The 17176-nt window shown below is 38.3% G+C and overlaps 1 protein-coding gene across 1 annotated transcript in view; it reads left to right on the plus strand.

Annotated features, from left to right (window-relative positions):
* The window catches only part of LOC126213288 (histone-lysine N-methyltransferase eggless-like), a 328640-nt gene that overhangs the window by 128411 nt on the left and 183053 nt on the right, over positions 1 to 17176 (plus strand). Inside the window, exon 7 of the mRNA XM_049940954.1 lies at positions 2958 to 3077. Within this exon, the coding sequence (XP_049796911.1) occupies positions 2958 to 3077 (120 nt within the window). The remainder of the gene's footprint in view (positions 1 to 2957; positions 3078 to 17176) is intronic.

Raw genomic sequence — 17176 nt, forward strand, 5'->3', positions numbered from 1 at the left:
CGCCCAGTGTAACAGAGGTAGTGGCGGAGGACATACATTGCCATATGTAATTTTACTTATGTTCGAAACAGGCTTATGACTGTTGAAGTTATTTTATTGGTCTTGACGCTGGGCTAAGACATTGTTCATTTATTAGTGTGTATGACTTCTGAAGAAGGCTATATTATTACAGCAGGTCTTATTCTCCTCCATCTTATTTTGTAAGTGTGAGCTCTCTGGGATGCTGCTGCAATGAGTTTTGAGATTTGTTTTGTTTTGAGAAAGAGAAGATTATGTAGGAGGATAAAATATTAGATTGTATGTCACACCTACATGAATAAAATAGTTTACTCAAACTTCCCGTTGTATTTTCAAGATTTACTGATTTTGCAAAAACCATGCTCTAGTCTAAGGCCAACAGTAGTGTTAATCTTGATCCTATCGTGTTCCTTGTCCTGTAAATTGTTTCATGTCAGTGAAGGTGTCCTTCAGTACCAGTTGTTGGAATCTCTAGTGATGGTACCATAGTCATGGACCCTCTTCCCATTATCAAGTATCTTGCATTGAATCATCATAAGTGTCTGAATTTGGCAACATAATCCTAAGTTACTGTTGTAGAAACACACAGCAAATGCACCACAGTGTACCTCAATAATCACTTTCGAGTATTACTCTTTTAACCATTTCCATTAGCTGTATTGTGAGGAAAAGAAGCTTGATTGTTCCCGCATCACAACTGTGGAGACTATTTGTGTCTACAATACAGAACACACCAATGTCATCCAGTCATGTTGTTGTCTCCCTCAGAAATTTTTTTAGTCAGTAAAGGAAAGTCTCTCCGAAGAGCTCCCTTCTGAAGTAGCATTTCCTTCTTCAAGATATTGGACTAACAGAACTATTTGTCGAATATGCAGTATAGATCCTTTTGTTAATTTGTTGATACATTATCTTCAGATACTTTGCTTCTTATGCAGATGGATTTTCCCATTATAATGTTACTCACTACCAAGGAATTGGAGTCATTCATTTTTTGACAGCAGTGTATTTGGATACAGTTAATCCATTCTCTCTGTTTTTGGGATGCAAATATTTTATTGATTTCTACATAACCAATCAAACTTTTTGCTTTGATTGTTGCACCTAAATGTTGAACTGACTGCTGTAATACCTGGAAATTGAAAAGAAATAATTTTTCTCTAATTAGCTTATTTTTGGGAAAGGAATTAATTTGCCTCTTTTTATATATTTGCACTTCACTGTTCTGTATGTCTGATGGTAGTTTCTGTACAAGAGTGAATTGTGATTTAGTTTTCTGCGTGTTTTTGATATGAACATACAGATGTCCATGTAACATTCAGTATATCTCAGATTTCCAGAAGTAAGTGCAATATCAGTTTATTTTATGCGGCCCAGTTATGCAACAATGACTCTCCGCTGTAGATGTGCCTGTTTGTACACATCTTATATACAAAAATTACTATTTATATTATTGAGAGCTGCTTTCTTCATGTTTTATGAGATTTTCTCTAGGGTCAGGTAGTAAAATGAAATATTCCCTTTCACAGTTTATTATTTAAATTGAATAAAGGCATGCTGCATGGTCTTATGATTGAAGGAGTGTTAGAGTAACTGGAGAGGTATGAAGTGAATGAAGACTATGCTGATAACTTAAAATTAGTGATTATTCCACCCAACATAAATAAAGTGACAGATGAAAGAGACACCAAAGAAAATCCACTAATCAGTGACTATATTGTACAATATGTCGCAGGTAATTCAGAACTTATAACCAGAAGGAATGGGAAGGACGAAGCTTATGTTACCAACTTCACACGAAGCTAAGCAAAGAGAAGCATTAGGACATAGACGGGAAAACACAAAAAATCACCATGTTGCAGAATATTTAGCAAATAATACAGTGTGACAGGTGTTTGAGGATTTTTTCCTTGAGGGACTAATGAATATTGTTACAGAAAAAAGCAAAATCTATGTTTGCTAACAGAACAATATAAATTTTCTCCTAGCCAAAGAAGAGCTAAAATTCTTTGTAGGCATACTACATCTTAGTGGGTATCATAAGCCATAAGCTTCTCCGTGAGAGTAATGTACAGGGAACAGGTGTTGATCTACTGGAGATGTGGATATCATTTTATAGGACTAGGATAAGATCAAAGACATGGTGGTGGCTGTCAATCATCCAGATCATTAATATCTGGATAGTAAACATACGGTGTGCATATCAGATTGCTAACCCAAAAGAGGAGCTCTCACTTTTGGATGTCCAAGAGAGAATATAGATGTACCGTTCAAAGAAAACAGGATCAACACCAAAAAGCAATGAAGCAAAGTGATGGGAGTATGGGTGAGCAAAGATGTATAACTATACCCAAGATACCACTTTATTGTGACAAGTATAACACATAGCAAATGTGCATACTGGAAATAAACTACAAAAATGTGTGCAATTTTGGTATACATTATGTGTTTTGTTTCATTTCATACTGAATAGATACTCAGTAATATTACAGTGTTTTTATCTTGCTCTTGATGTTTTGTACAGTTTTCTGCATTGACATTAATACTGTTCTTTTTGATAGTTAATTTTGCCAGTGTCCCAAAAATGGGACACACTATAGTTTTTGTACTGAGATAGTGATTTCACAACTGTTGATTTTTAATCAGTCAATCAGGGTATCACATTAATGTCAAAAAATCTTGAAAAAATAGAATAATAAAGTTTTGAGGTGCATGTTATGGCTTAAGAAAAGCTTTTATAGTCTTGGAGACTTGTGTTGGTAGCAATGAAGAATTGGGGAAGCTGAAATAGAATACCAGACTAGAGAGTAATTATTTACCTGGAATTTTATTGTTTGTTTATCTTGGTAATTTGAAGAGCATTTGTATTCTGTGTGATAAAAATATGCAACACTGTCACACTTTTTCCATAGCAATGTACTTCTATATTCTTCTTGTTTCAGCAACAGTGGCCATCCCCTCTCCTTTGTAAAGAACACATAAATCAGACACTGCAACAGAGATTTTCTGTAGTGAACCCAGTGACAAAAACTACTTCTGCACAAGAGAAACATCCATATCAGGTATATTTATTTTGCTGTATTTTTTAAGTGTATTAGCACATACTGAAAACAAAGGATACGTAAGGCTGTTTCAAATGCTGTAGTTCAACCATAGATATCTGGAGGCACTGTCTGACAAAGAACAAGTATAATCCTCTCTGAATTAAAAGAATTGTTTCACATAATGCAATTTTGCTATTAAAATAAATACAAGAAAATACTAAGAAGTGTTTTCAACAGTTTACATCTTTTTCTTAAATGTGTTTAAAATATCCTAATAACTTGCTGTTACATCAAAATAATTTTTTTGAGTGGTATTCTGGAAAGTATCAAAATATTTTTCTTTTAATTTGCTTAAATTTTGCTTTTAATTTACAATTCAGACTTTCATAGAATTTAAATTTATTTATCATATTTATTTCTGCAACATTCAAGATGTTATAAGTGTTGGTTCATTGCAAGTAGTGTATCTAGTATATGGACATATATGGAGATTTAGGATATTGAAACTATTGTTTTTATGTTCTATTCTGGTGTAGATTTTTCTTTCAAGCAACTCATACAAATACTTTCTGTTAAAGGAGACAAGTTAAGTAGGTGCAGTAAGATAAACATTCCCTTAGCACTTTAATTTTCATATAAAACTCTAAAGGGCCCATTCTCTTGTCCATAACTGAGGAGTGTTTTACATAACTTTATAAATGCAACAGATACAGTATTTCATTAAATGAATTTTTCTGTTATCACCTAGTTAGATATGTTTGAGAATTCGAATTTTTACATGACTATTAGATCTCATTTAAATTACTAAAGTGTAGTAATGAAATACATTAAAATGTAATCTTTATAACTATATATGAAGGTGTGATTTTTCCAATTTTTTTCAAAAGTTGATAAATGCGTATAATTATTGCTGATAGTTATGTTGCTGACTTCAGTTCTGTGTATTTTTTCCACAACTAATTTTTTCATATGCTGTAGTGTTTTATATATGTCTGCATTGTTGTAAAATGTATATTTTGCATATATTAATATATACAGCATAATTTTTTTTTTAAATTTAGAGTTTTTTACTTTACTGAGAATGCAAAAGTAATAATAGAAATACAGTGGTATAATATAGTAATAGCAATGATTACTCTTTTAACACAGTTGTTTAGCTTCTATCATTATTATGAATACTACATGAAGTGTGAAATGAATAACACAAAAGTATTGCATGTTACAATTACACTTTTTGTTGTCTTGTTTTCTTTCTTACGTCTATACATGATTTGTCTTGGACGTCTTTGTAAAACTCTTTTGCATCATTTGGAATTTCAAAATAATTTAGGAAGGTACACAGATCTTTCTTCTTTTCTTTGCGTACCGTATTTTGTTTTGGTAAAAGGGGGGATGTTAGTACTGTTGGATGGCATGGTTTCTTTCATCTCAGGATGTCAACTTGTACTGAATCTCTAGAGTATGCATCTCCTACTGACACAATAACAATTTTCTTTGCTCTTTTGTAAGAGGTGTGATGCTGTCTGTCCAATTTTAATGGTGGGTTGGATTTAGTTCTTTCTGTGCACTATCTTTTAGATTTTTAACAGTCCATTCCTTGTTTAGAATTTTGAGAGGACCATGCTCTTCTGAAATATCATATTATTTTTTAGAAGACAAAATGGTTTTTTTCTGTAAGACTTCTCAATTCTGCCAAACACTTGCTCTTTAGGCATGTAGCTATGGCCATGAACAAGGAAGAAGTGATGAATATTAACGAATTTGTGCTCTTTTTCAAGAATGCTGTAAGCATCACCATCATACAACTGTTTTTATTTTGGCTGCTGCAAGAATCTGAGAGTAGATGTATAGTATTAATGCCAATTGTTTTTATCTAGGTCAAAAAGGAAGTTCAGCAAAGCTGAAGCAACTTGATTGGATCCTCTTGAGGATTCTGTCTCCAACAAGGTGTAGAAAACAATAATTTTCCTTTTCTGCTCCTTAGTATGGATCATTATGCACAGATTGTATAATCATTCTTGTCTTGCATAGAAAATGTCACTGATAGTTTTACAATTGACTGCTTTTGCTGCATGTCAAATCAAATCTTTACTGACACTTGCATTATCTTTGTGCATGAATTTTATGTAATCTGTCTCATATGTAGTACATTCTTCTTCTGCAGACATGTTTCCACATTTATTTCCATTAAACAAACCTTACAAGTGGATCAGGTATTGGTATCAGGTGTCCTGAATGTTAGACTGAAATGTTGCTTTTATTTTGATAAGGAGCATTGTTTAGTCCTAAATCTGTTCTTTCCTCACAGAATCTCTTGAACATTTTATTGACTGTGAGATCTGAAGGTAAATAACTTCCCATAGATCTCCCATTCCATGGTGGCTCTCTCTGTGTTTATATTTTTTGTATCATTCTTAATGACAATAGTTATCTCTTTATTATCCTTTCCTGTTCTGTTGCCTCCTCTCCTCTCCTTTCCTTTTGCAACATTCCATGTTCATGGAACTTGCCTGCCAGAGAGAACAATATATCCTTTGACATGCCAGATACTCTTTGGAAAGTGACAGCACAAGCAGGCACTACTTCACAATCCCTTTTTCTAATGATATACGATACTGTCACTGTTTTCTTGATTTTTGTATTTTAAGTGTCTACTACACTGTGCTGAGGTGAAGAAATACTAAGAAACTTAAATAGGAGCTTACCTTGATACATTTTATGCAATGATCTCATGTGATGACGAAAGTGAGAAATATTTTCATAGCAGAGTTCAGGAACTCTGAATTTCTTAATTCTCTTAGCTTTTGGAGGTGAAACATCAAGTCCATGATTGCATTTAATAGTAGGTTCCTTTTTACACTATTTTCTTTGTGTTTCAGTTCTTCTTGAATTGGGATTTTGTTCCATCAGAACATTCTTTGAACTGTATGCCATTTTCAGAATGACAAGAATCATCATCCATTCTGCTTCTGCACATGTGTGAAGTGAACAATTGTCTAAAAGTAAGCTGCAGGTGTTTGATGACAATGGAATCTAGCTTCAACAATATTACCACCAGTAAATATTGTTACAACAATGAGTAACATCATTTAAAGCAACCAGTGTATTACATTTTCATTAACTGCTTGCTGTGGAAAGAGAGCCGAGAAACTAGAGAGAAATTATGTGACTGTAAGAACACATGTATTATATTTTGCAAGAACCTTGTGATTTGGAGTGTACATACACACAGCAGTAGTCAACATTTGCTAAAACTTGGTTAGGTGATGTAAAAGGTCAACATTATGCCAGTACCATGCCTAGCTTAGTTTTGAATTTTTTTGCATACACTGATTTTTTTTTAAGAATCCTCCTCAGTTTGTTTTTGGATGAAATGGTAGGCTTCTCCTTCCCTTCCTGAACTAATAAATACCATCCTCGAGCCAATATAAATTTAGTATCAAACTGTTAATGTCTATGCCCCATTATATTTTGCAATTTTTTCTACTCTGATTTCATTTTGATGCATGTCATCCCCTAGTTTAGTTCTCATCACACTTAGGTTTCTATAGGTTCCTTCTTTGCCCATTTTGTTTGTGTTGTTTATCTTTCAACTCCTACAAAGTTTTCAGTCAAGAAACTTTTGTGTGCCACCACTGAGAGAATCTCTGCTCTTATAAACAAACACCTTCAGCCTATTACCTGCAAGATACCCTCCCATATAAAAGATATCAATCATTCACCCCACGTACTCTCCACAGTTCCTCTTCCTTTACCACATGGTGTCCTGCTTGTCACTACTGATGCATCTTTGCTTTACAGTAATATCCCTAACGTCCATGGTCTTACCACTATTGAACACTACCTTCAAAATTCCCAATGGATTCTAAACCTACAAACTCCTTCATAGTCATCATGACCAATATATCCTCAACACAAGTACTTCTCCTTTGAAGGCATTACCTACAAACAAATCCGGGGTATGGTTAAGGGCACCTGCATGACGCCATCCTATGCCAACCAATCTATTCATGGGTCATCAAGAGGAATCCTTCCTAACACCCAGAATCCCTAAACCCTCACCTGGTTCAGATTCGCTGATGATATCTTTGTTATATGGTTCCTCCAGAGCCTCAACACCACCTACATTCACTTCACTCAGCCCATCAAACCATCTTCCTCAATGTTGACCTCCACCTCAAAGATGGCTATATCAGGACCTCTATCCATATCAAATGTACCAACAGTTAGCAATATCTCGACTTCAACAGCTGTCACCCACTCCATACCCAGAAGTCGCTTCAATGCAGACTAGCCACTCATGGCCATCACACCTGTAGTGATGAGCGATCCCTTTTGAAATATACCGAAGCTTTCACTGCAGCATTCACAGACCGTTTCTCCCTTCCCAACCTTGTACAAAAATATATCTCCCATGCCTTATATCTCCAGTCATCCACTACCTCACAAACTCTCACCTCAGGCCACAGAGGAGCATTCCCCTCATGACTTAGCGCCATCCAGGCCCAGAGCAATTGAGTCATATTCTCCACCAGGGTTTTTACTATTCTCGCCATGCCCTGAACTGGGGAATGTCATACCCACTATCCTTCCCACACCTCTCAAAGTGGTATTCTGTTGCCTACTGAACCTACACAATATCCTTGTCCTTCCCTACACAATCCTGGCTCCCAACCACCTGCCTCATGGCTCACAACCCTGCAATAGACCTAGAAACAAGACCTGTCCCATACATCCTCCCACCACCACTTACGCCAGTCCGTTTGCAAGCATTGCCTATCCCATCAAAGGCAGGGCTACCTGTGAAACCAGTCATGTGATCTACAAGCTAAGCTGTAACTACTGTTCTACATTCTACATGGGCATGACAACCAACAAGCTGTCTGTCTGCATGAATGACCACTGACAGACTGTGGCCATGAAAGAACTGGACCACCCACTGCCGAGTATGCCACCCAGCATGAAGTTCTTCATTTCAGTGATTGCTTCACAGCCTGTGCCATTTGGATCCTTTCACAAACACCAGATTTTCTGAACTGTGCAGATGGGAACTCACCCTGCAATATATCCTATGTTCCCATGACCCTCCTCTCCTCAACCTTCACTAGTCGTTGCCTAGTCCAGCACTACACAGACCTCTATTCCACCAAGACACTCGCAGTAGTTTTCCTTCTTTCCTTACCCACCACCCCCGCTGCCCTCTGTATACAGCTGAAAGCTGCATCTGGTCAATTTGGATATGCCACAATGCCTATTAGCTGCAGCAAGAATAGATAGGAGATTTCATTTGTACAGATGTGTACATTAAACACAGACTTTAGCTAATACTATTGAAACGAAATCTCTTTATTAGATATGGGAAGAAACCTAATGCTGAAAATTTAAAGTTGTGTGGAAGTTGATTTATTGCATGTGTTGTCAAAGTGGGACTGTAAAACAAATTTGAGAAATTTAGTAGGCTATAGTAAATTTAGATACAGTGTACTGGTTCGCAGTAAAGTTATCATTCCCAGACATGCTAATATTGTGGAAGAGGACATCAGGCATATTGATCTAAAAAATACTGATTCAGGGAGTGAACATTTTTGTGATTCTGAATATAAAACCATAGAGAATGAATCTCTAAATGAACAAATGGGAGAAAAGGGGAAGAAGGGAGTTCAAGCAGTCAGAAACCAGAGCAAGAATGTGAGCTGAGAAGGTCAACTAGATAACAGATTTATTGATTTTTCATAACTAACTTCAGTTATGTAAAGTTGTACAGTGATCAACCTCCAGTATATTTTGAGAGGGACAGCTCATAACTACAGATGCGATGGCTGTGAGTGGCTAGGCTGTACTGAAGGGACTTCATGCTACGGAACAGGTGGCAGCTGTTGAAGGGCAGGTTTTGCTGATGGTTGGTGGGTTTGATATGGACATAGATACTGATGTAGCTATGTTTGAGGTGGAAGTCAACATTGAGAAAGGTGACTTGTTAAATTGAGTAGACCAGGTGAAGCAAATGATGTAGAACATGTTTAAGTTCTGAAGGAATGTGGGTAGAATGCCCTCACCCTCGATCTATATCACAAAAATATCAACGGTGAATCTGAACCAGGTGAGGGGTTAGAGATTCCAGGTGTTTAGGAGGGAATCCTCTTGATGACCCATAAATAGGTTGGTTGGCATAGGACAGTGTAGGGTAGGTTCCCATAGCCATATACCAGATTTGCCTCAGGTAATGCATTCAATGGAGAAGTAACTGTGGGTGAGGATATAGTTGGTCATGGCGACTAGGAAGGAGGTTGTAGGTTTGGAATCCATCAGGCATAAGGAAAGATAGTTTTCAGTTTGGGAAATACCATGGGCATTAGGGATGTTACTGTAAAGGAAAGTTGCATCAGTAGTGATGAGCAGGTCACCATGTGGTAAACGGACAGGAACTGTGAAGAGTCACTGGAGAAAATCGTTGTTGTCTTTTCCATAAACGGGTAGGTTTTGGGTGACATTCTGAAGGTGTTGGTCTACAAGAGCAGAGATTCTGTTATTGGGGGCACAGTAACCAGCCACAATGAGGCATTGTGGCTGGTTGGGAAGCACATAGAGGGTAGGAGTGCAGCAGGTGTGTATGGTAGGGGTGAGGGGAGAGATGGACTCCGAGGAGATGTTCTGGGATGGGCCTAAGAATTTGAGGAGCAACTGGAGATCCTGTGGTGAGGTTTGTAGTTGGATGGGTCTGACAACTGGCAGAATCCTTATATCAGGTAATCCTTGCAGTTTAAAATGACAGTAGTGGGACCTTTGTCAGAAGGTGGGAGTATAAGATTGGAATTCGTGTTTAGGTGGTGGATTGCTGTTCTCTCTGCAGATGTAAGGTTAGTTTGAATGCTGAGGGATTTAGGGAATAATGGTGAGGCAAGGATCCAGATTAAGAAATTCTAGAAAATTAACAGGGGGTGATTTGCAGGGTAGTGGAGGTGGATCATGGTTGGATGGAGGAGTGACATGAGTCAGGCACAGCTTAACATTGGCCTTTAGTTGAGGCTGATTGGTAGGGTTGGTGGGAAAAAGTGTTTACACTGTAGCAACTAGGAAAAGGAGAGAAGGTCCTTAACAAGTTCTGCATGATTGAATTTGGGAATTGTGCAATAGGTGAAGCCTTGGGAAAGGATGGATACTTCTGTGGGTCTAAGACTTTTGGAAGAAAGGTTCATGACTGTTTTTCAGGTCTGGCTAGGTTCTGGCTTCTGTATGATCCTGGGAGGAAGTTTTTGAGGGTGGGGTATGGGTAGTAGATTTGCAATGTAGAGTTTTTCAACTATGAGGGCACGTGGGGGAAGTTTGGAGATTGTTGTAGAGGTGGTGAATAGTGGTAGTCCAAGGTAGGTGTAGGAAGTGAACAGGATGGAGAGTTTTTTGAGGTGGCATTGTGGATGTTGCTCTAGTTCATGGAGGGCAAGAGCTTCAGTTTGTGATAGGGGACCCAGGAATTTGGGATTGCATAGCAGGAGAATTTTACAGATAGAGAAGAGGTTTTATAAAATTCTGCAGTGACAAGTGGTTACTCTCAAAATATACTGAGGGTCACACTGAGGCCTTCACAGACTGTAATTACCCTCTCAACCTTGTACAAAAATAGATACCCATGCTTATCTCTCCTATCAGCCACCATCTCCCAAAGCCCCACCATGGTCACAGAGAAGCATTCCACTCATGACTTAGTGCCACTCAGGACTGGAGCAACTGAATCACATTCTCTGCCAGCTTTCTGACTACTTCTCTGTGTGCCCTGAAATGAGGAATGACCTACCCACTATCCTTCCCATCCCTCTCACAGTGGTATTCCTCTGTACCATGAACCTACACAATATCCTTGTCCATCCCTACACAACCTCGGCACCCGTCCCCTTGCCTCGTATCCTTGTAATAGACCATGATGCAAAATCTGTCTCATACATCCTCATACCACCACCTACTCCAGTCCAGTCACAAGAATCTCCTATCTGGTCAAAGGCAGGCTACCTGCAAAACCGCTCATGCGATCTACAAACTAAGCTGCAACCACTGTGCTGCATTCTACGTAGGCATGACTACCAAGTTGTCTGTCCACATGAATGGCCACTGACAAACTGTGACCAAAGAGCAACTGGACCACCCTATTGCTGAGCACACTACCCAGCATGACATTCTTCATTTCAATGACAATTTCACAGCCTGTGCCATCTGCATTCTTTCCACCAACACCAGCTTTTCAGAACTGCACAGGTGGGAACTCTTCCTGCAATATATCCTATGTTATTGCAACCCTCCTGACTTCAATGTGCATTAGTCATTGCCTTTATCCATCTAGCCCCTTCCCTGTTCCCATTCCAGCACTACACAGCCCTCTACTCCACCAATGCACCCACAGTCTTCTTACTTGTCTTCTTGTCCTCTACTCCCCCCCCCCCCTCCCCCTCCAGCCCTCCATATAACCTCCCAACTGCACCTTCTCTCCACCTTGTCCCTGCCTGTATGCTCGCACAGGCAGCACCTTACCATCCCCAACCCCTACCCTGCTGTCCCTCACCCTTCTCACCATTGCCTCAGCCTTGCTTCTCCCATCGTGCACTGCAGTTTGCAATCTGGCCTCAGCAGCCAGAGACCGTGGCCATGTGTGTGTGAGTTGCATTTTGTCTGTTACCAACAAAGGTACTGTTAGCCAAAAGCTCACTTACTGACAGTGTTTTTGTTGTGCCTACCTGTAACTCAGAATTTCCGGTATATGGTGAGCAGCAACTACCCTCTTCATCATATTGCATCATTCCATTGTGGATTTTCCATTCTCAGCTATAATTATATGTTCATGTGTTGATTCAAGGCTTGAAAGAGCAGTTTTGAAGCAGGCCAACCTGCCTACTTTAGGAGATTTGTAGAGGACACATCTCAGGAACTTTCTGTTAAGGGAATTGGTCTCAGTGAACATATATTCCACTTGGTTATCTTCATTACTGTTGGATGTGGCTAGCATAGTCAGTGATAAAGCAGGATGTACATACTCCAGCCCGTCATGTGTTTTGTCTAAAAAAGATGTAGCCCTCTAGATTCACCCTACTTTTGGGACTACTTAGTTTTAGCTAGGTCTCTGACAGAAGTATTAAATGATGTCTATGTCTTGGAAGTGACAGAACTCATGGAGATGAGCTGGCTGGGATTGGACATTAGCATGTATAACACTGAATTTGGTGCATTGGTGCAATGAGGTTGGTTACCAACACACTATCCTACTACTCACATTATTTATATTTATCTTTTTCTTAAAATTTTACATGTCATTTTACACAGCAGCCTATCTTCTTTCAAAGCAATCACAAGTAAGTTCTTGTCATTTCAAAATATTTTGAGTTATTGCCTACAGATACAATTTTATATTTTTCTATTACACAGGTCTGCAAAAAGAATATTTTTTGAAAGTTGTTTGAAATTTGATAACTGACTTTTGTGTACTGTTCAGTGCTGATTTCAAAAATGCAATCAATTTTTTCTATCATGTCAAGTTTTCTCACAAAAAAGGGAGTATTTTTGGGTATAATAACAAAATTCGAGCAATTATCACATTTTTTCCAACGTTATAAAAATTTATTTTATTTATGAATCTTGTTCTAAACTAAGTTTCCAGTACACTTCCAATTCTCTTTAAGCTCATAAGTCCTTATAATAATGCTTTTGCTTTTTGTCAAAGCTTCTTTTATTGCTTTTCCGGTTGTGGACTCGTTGAGGATCATCTCTTTTTATCATCCAGCAGTAGTCTGCTATCACGTTGATGTTCCATCTTCCTTGATATTTCTTTCCATTTCTTTGATGTCTTGGTGGAATCTTTCGCCCTGCTCTTCACTTACAGCACCAAGGTTTGCAGGAAAGTATTCAAGATGTGAGTGGAGAAAATGAACTTTAATGCTCATGTTACAGCCCAGCTTCTTAAAGTTGTCAAGCATGTCTGTGACAATTGTCTTGTAGTTTGGATATCTTTTGTTTCCTTGGAAACTGGTAACAACATAAATTAAAAGATGTCCATGCTGCCTTTTCTTTTGTTTCCATTTTGTCCATAAAGTTGGGATATGTCATTAGTTTTCTAATGTCTGGTCTGACAAAGATTTCTTCCTTTAGCTTAGAATTCGGATAAATCAGGAAACTGTCCACAAAGTTATGTGAAACACTCCCCTTCTTTTGTCAATGCCTTAACAAATTGTTTCATCAGCCCCAACGTAATGTGAAATGGTGGAAGTAACATCTTTTTGGGATCCACAAGGCTTTTCCTCTCAACATTTGTAACACCTACCTGCAAGGTTTTTCTCAAGGGTCAAGCTTTTTTTTTATGTATCGTTGCTTTCTGTCTGTACTGTCCCATTCACAGAGAAAGCAAGGGAACTTTGTGTAGCCATTTTGTTGACCAAGCAGCATTGAAATCTCTGTTAAATCACCTCATAGTGTCCATTTTTGGTCTGAATAGCAGAGTTTGCTTAAAACCAGTTCAAGGTTTTTGTAACATTCATTTAAGTGAACCAAATGTCCAACTGGTATAGAAGCATACTTATTGCCATTGTTTAGAAGTACTGCTTTAAGGCTTCTTTTTGAAGAATCAGGAAAGGTCTCCACTCATCAGGAGCATATTCCATTTTGAAATGTGCCATAAGTCCAGGAACATCACTGCAAAACACCAGGTCACGTTCTTGAGAGAAGAGAGATGCAAACTTCTTTTACCTCGATCGATACCAAGAACAGGATGTACCCGGAGCCAACATATGTTTATCTTTCGATCTAGATCCTAAAACCTCTGTTGATTCTTTAGAAAGGCCTAGGTCTCTAACTAAATCATTCAGTTCAGATTGTGAGAATGGAATGGGATCGGTTGTGCCAGAATTGTAGCAATCTCTGTCTTCTTCACTATCACCTTCCCAAGCCAATGGCTCATGATGATCTATATCATCCAAAGAATCTGAAGGAGAGGGTATTGGTACTTCAGGTCCATGAGAAATAGGGCGAATGGTTGATAGAATGTTAGGGTAAGAAATATCCTTTTTGTTTTTCAAATTAAAACCTCGCACATTGCTAGAACAAAAATAGCAGTCATCACTATGATTTTTCGGCTCCCTCCAAACCATTGGTATTCCAAAATGTAAGAGCTGCTTTTTACGTTGAAGCCATTGCCTTAGTTCTTCAACACACACTGAACAAACTTTGTATGGGGCCCAAGGCTTATCTTGACCACCTAACTTTATATTAAAATAGGTGAAATATATTTTTAAACAAAATTGGAAATGTTTCTTTGTTGCTTTTTAATGGTATAGTTACCACAAATGTAGCAGAAGCAACTACAGAGTTTATACATCCTCTGGTAGCCATTGTCCATAAAACAATTTCACAATACAAGAAAACAGTCACTACTTTAAAGCACTAGTAACAGCAACATGTGAACATCACAGATTGAAGAGGTACCGTGAACTGGACAATAGCAGAAGCTCACTGCTTGGTGATGGCAGGGGAACGGACAGTGCGACAGACAGGCACTGACATAAAAATAGTGCTTGTTTCTCCTAATTACTCTTTATTTTACATATATCTAGTATAAAAACGACTAAATGGCAGTTTATGGAGATCCTAAAAACCAAAATTCAAACTCACTAGAGTGCTGAAATATTGAAAAAAATCTAAAACTAGACAAGCAACTTCTGAAATAACTGTACATGATGGAACTTTTTCATTATTTTTCCCAAAATCAGCATTGAAAACATTATAAGAATCACTTAGTAAATTTGAAACAATTTTTATGTTGCAGAACTGTGTTATTTCAGTATAACTGATCAAATTTCTCTCCATGCCTTTCACATGAAATACATCTTTCATTTCAGTTGGAACCATGTCATTACAAATATGAAAATAATTAATTATGCAGGGTGGCTACAATTAAAGTTTTGCTATTTGAGAGAGCCCCTATGAAAAATGAGTGATCATTGGATAATGCAACTTTGTGGAAACATTTGTAAGGGCATGGGAAGAAAAATACCAAAAGAACTACTGAAAGAAACACATTTTAATTTCCACATATGAGAGCAACATTTGTTAATTGCATACCACAATTATGTTCCAGGTTACAAACATTACTCAGTGTGCCAAACATCTGCATCCACAACAGCCTGGAGCTGCTTTAGAGATTCTCTTTCACAATTGTTTGCAGCACATTTCGACTGGTGGACCATGGAATCTTTGACTGCTGTGATGCAGCTCATGCACTGTGTGAATCTTGCACATGGTGTTTAACATTCTCAGCCACGGCAACAGTAATTTCTTCAATATTATGTGCGGCAGTGGGCCATCAGCATCTCCTAAGAGCAATTCCCATATCACTAGTTAATTTAAACTACCAAATATGTTCTTCAACCCTGGTGGAGAAAGAATACCTCTCTCTCTATTCATTTAATGCATGATTACTCACAAAGAGCAGCAACCCTGTTGTTGTTGTTTTTGATAAAACAACTTTATGAGTAAAACCCTGCTCATCTTGTCCAGGCCCATGTTGACTGTTTGTAACATAATGCTTGTGTTTCAACCCTATGTTGCCATACCAGTACCAGCACCTAACAGTGAGTCAAGACACTAACACTACTAACAACATAAATCCTGCAGTGCACAGTGTGAACTTCATTTCTATAAAGTTGGGTACCTATCTGGTAAACAGTTTTCAATCTACACTGGCTCAAGTAACGAAAGTTTAATTGTAATCAAGCTGTATTTCCTATTTTTCTGGCCCATCTCCATTTCTTACATTTTCAGGCTGCTTTAGAGTTTTACACTTAAATAATTTTCATGATTAATAATGTGATCTGTGCAACCATTATCCAAAATCAGTGTGTAAGCTGTTACCTGACTAACTATTACTACATGGCATCATTGGTTCTACCTACATTACAAAGCTGCTCATGCTGGTTCCACTTTGTTGGTAGCTACATCATCTTTGATGCTGATGCCTGCTGAAATATACTGCTCACCTCGACTATGTAACCAGTTGTTGTTAAACCCACTGAACAGATTTCTTTGCCCACATTGCTGCCTGCTCGATGATGTCTGCCATGTGTCCATAAATCTCTGCTTCTTCCTGACTGGCAAAATATCCTGGTTTGCCACATCCATAACACCACTGCTCCTGGTAGCTGTCACTTGTTCTCTTTTCAGTGTGAAATGCATGGGATTTTATATCTTCATTCCATCCTTGTCTTTCAAATCCTTAATTAGACTTTTACTTCTAATGTGTGATCTTCTTTCAAAGCATCAATCAATTCAATGATGTCGCTCAAAGATTGTGAAAAGGTTCTCAAGGTTTACTGCCTATTGGCTTCTGTCTCGGGTTCTTCGGCCAAACAGTTTCAACAAGAAAGAGGAAAGCCTTAAGGTAAACGGATCCTGGCTTCCCGTACTGCAGCGAACGACCGTCGCAGGTAGCAAGAGGAGAACCGCACCGGAAATGACCGCGGAGAAGCCCTCGGACGTTGGCGCGCCAGGTACATATAGTCTGCGGCCGCAAGCTCGCCTCCAGTTCACCACCGGCAATGGAGGGTGAAGCTTTGACAATGCCAGCCATTCGTGCTGGCGAAACTTCAGAAAAATCATTAGATGAACGTCGGCCGAAGAACCCGAGACAGAAGCCAATAGGCAGTTTGTCAACAAGTGGCCACGAAAGCCTTAACAATTTTGTATTCTCAAGGTTTCTTTTCTATCACTTTCATGCCTGCTAATTTCAATATAATTTATTTTTGATAAATACTGGAGAATATTGCCGTGTCACTATAGTCTTTGCAACTTGATTCTTTAAACAATTTGCCATGCTGTTAACCTTTTTCATGAAATCAAATGCACTTTCCTTATCATCCATGAGTTACAGTTGGTTGTTCATAATCACTCCATATATGTAGTTCATTGCAGTCAGATTTTCCTCTTGTCAATTTTTTGTCTTTTCCATGCTCACTTTTGCTGTTGAATCCACTATATCAGTGGTTCCCACAGGTGGTCCGCGGACCCCCGGGGGTCCGTGAGCTATGCCAGAGGGGTCCGCAAGATGCTGTTAGAATAAAAAATCTATTAAATATATTTCATATGATACT

This window comes from Schistocerca nitens, chromosome 11, assembly GCF_023898315.1.
Source record: "Schistocerca nitens isolate TAMUIC-IGC-003100 chromosome 11, iqSchNite1.1, whole genome shotgun sequence".
Taxonomy (NCBI): Eukaryota; Metazoa; Arthropoda; class Insecta; order Orthoptera; family Acrididae; genus Schistocerca; species Schistocerca nitens.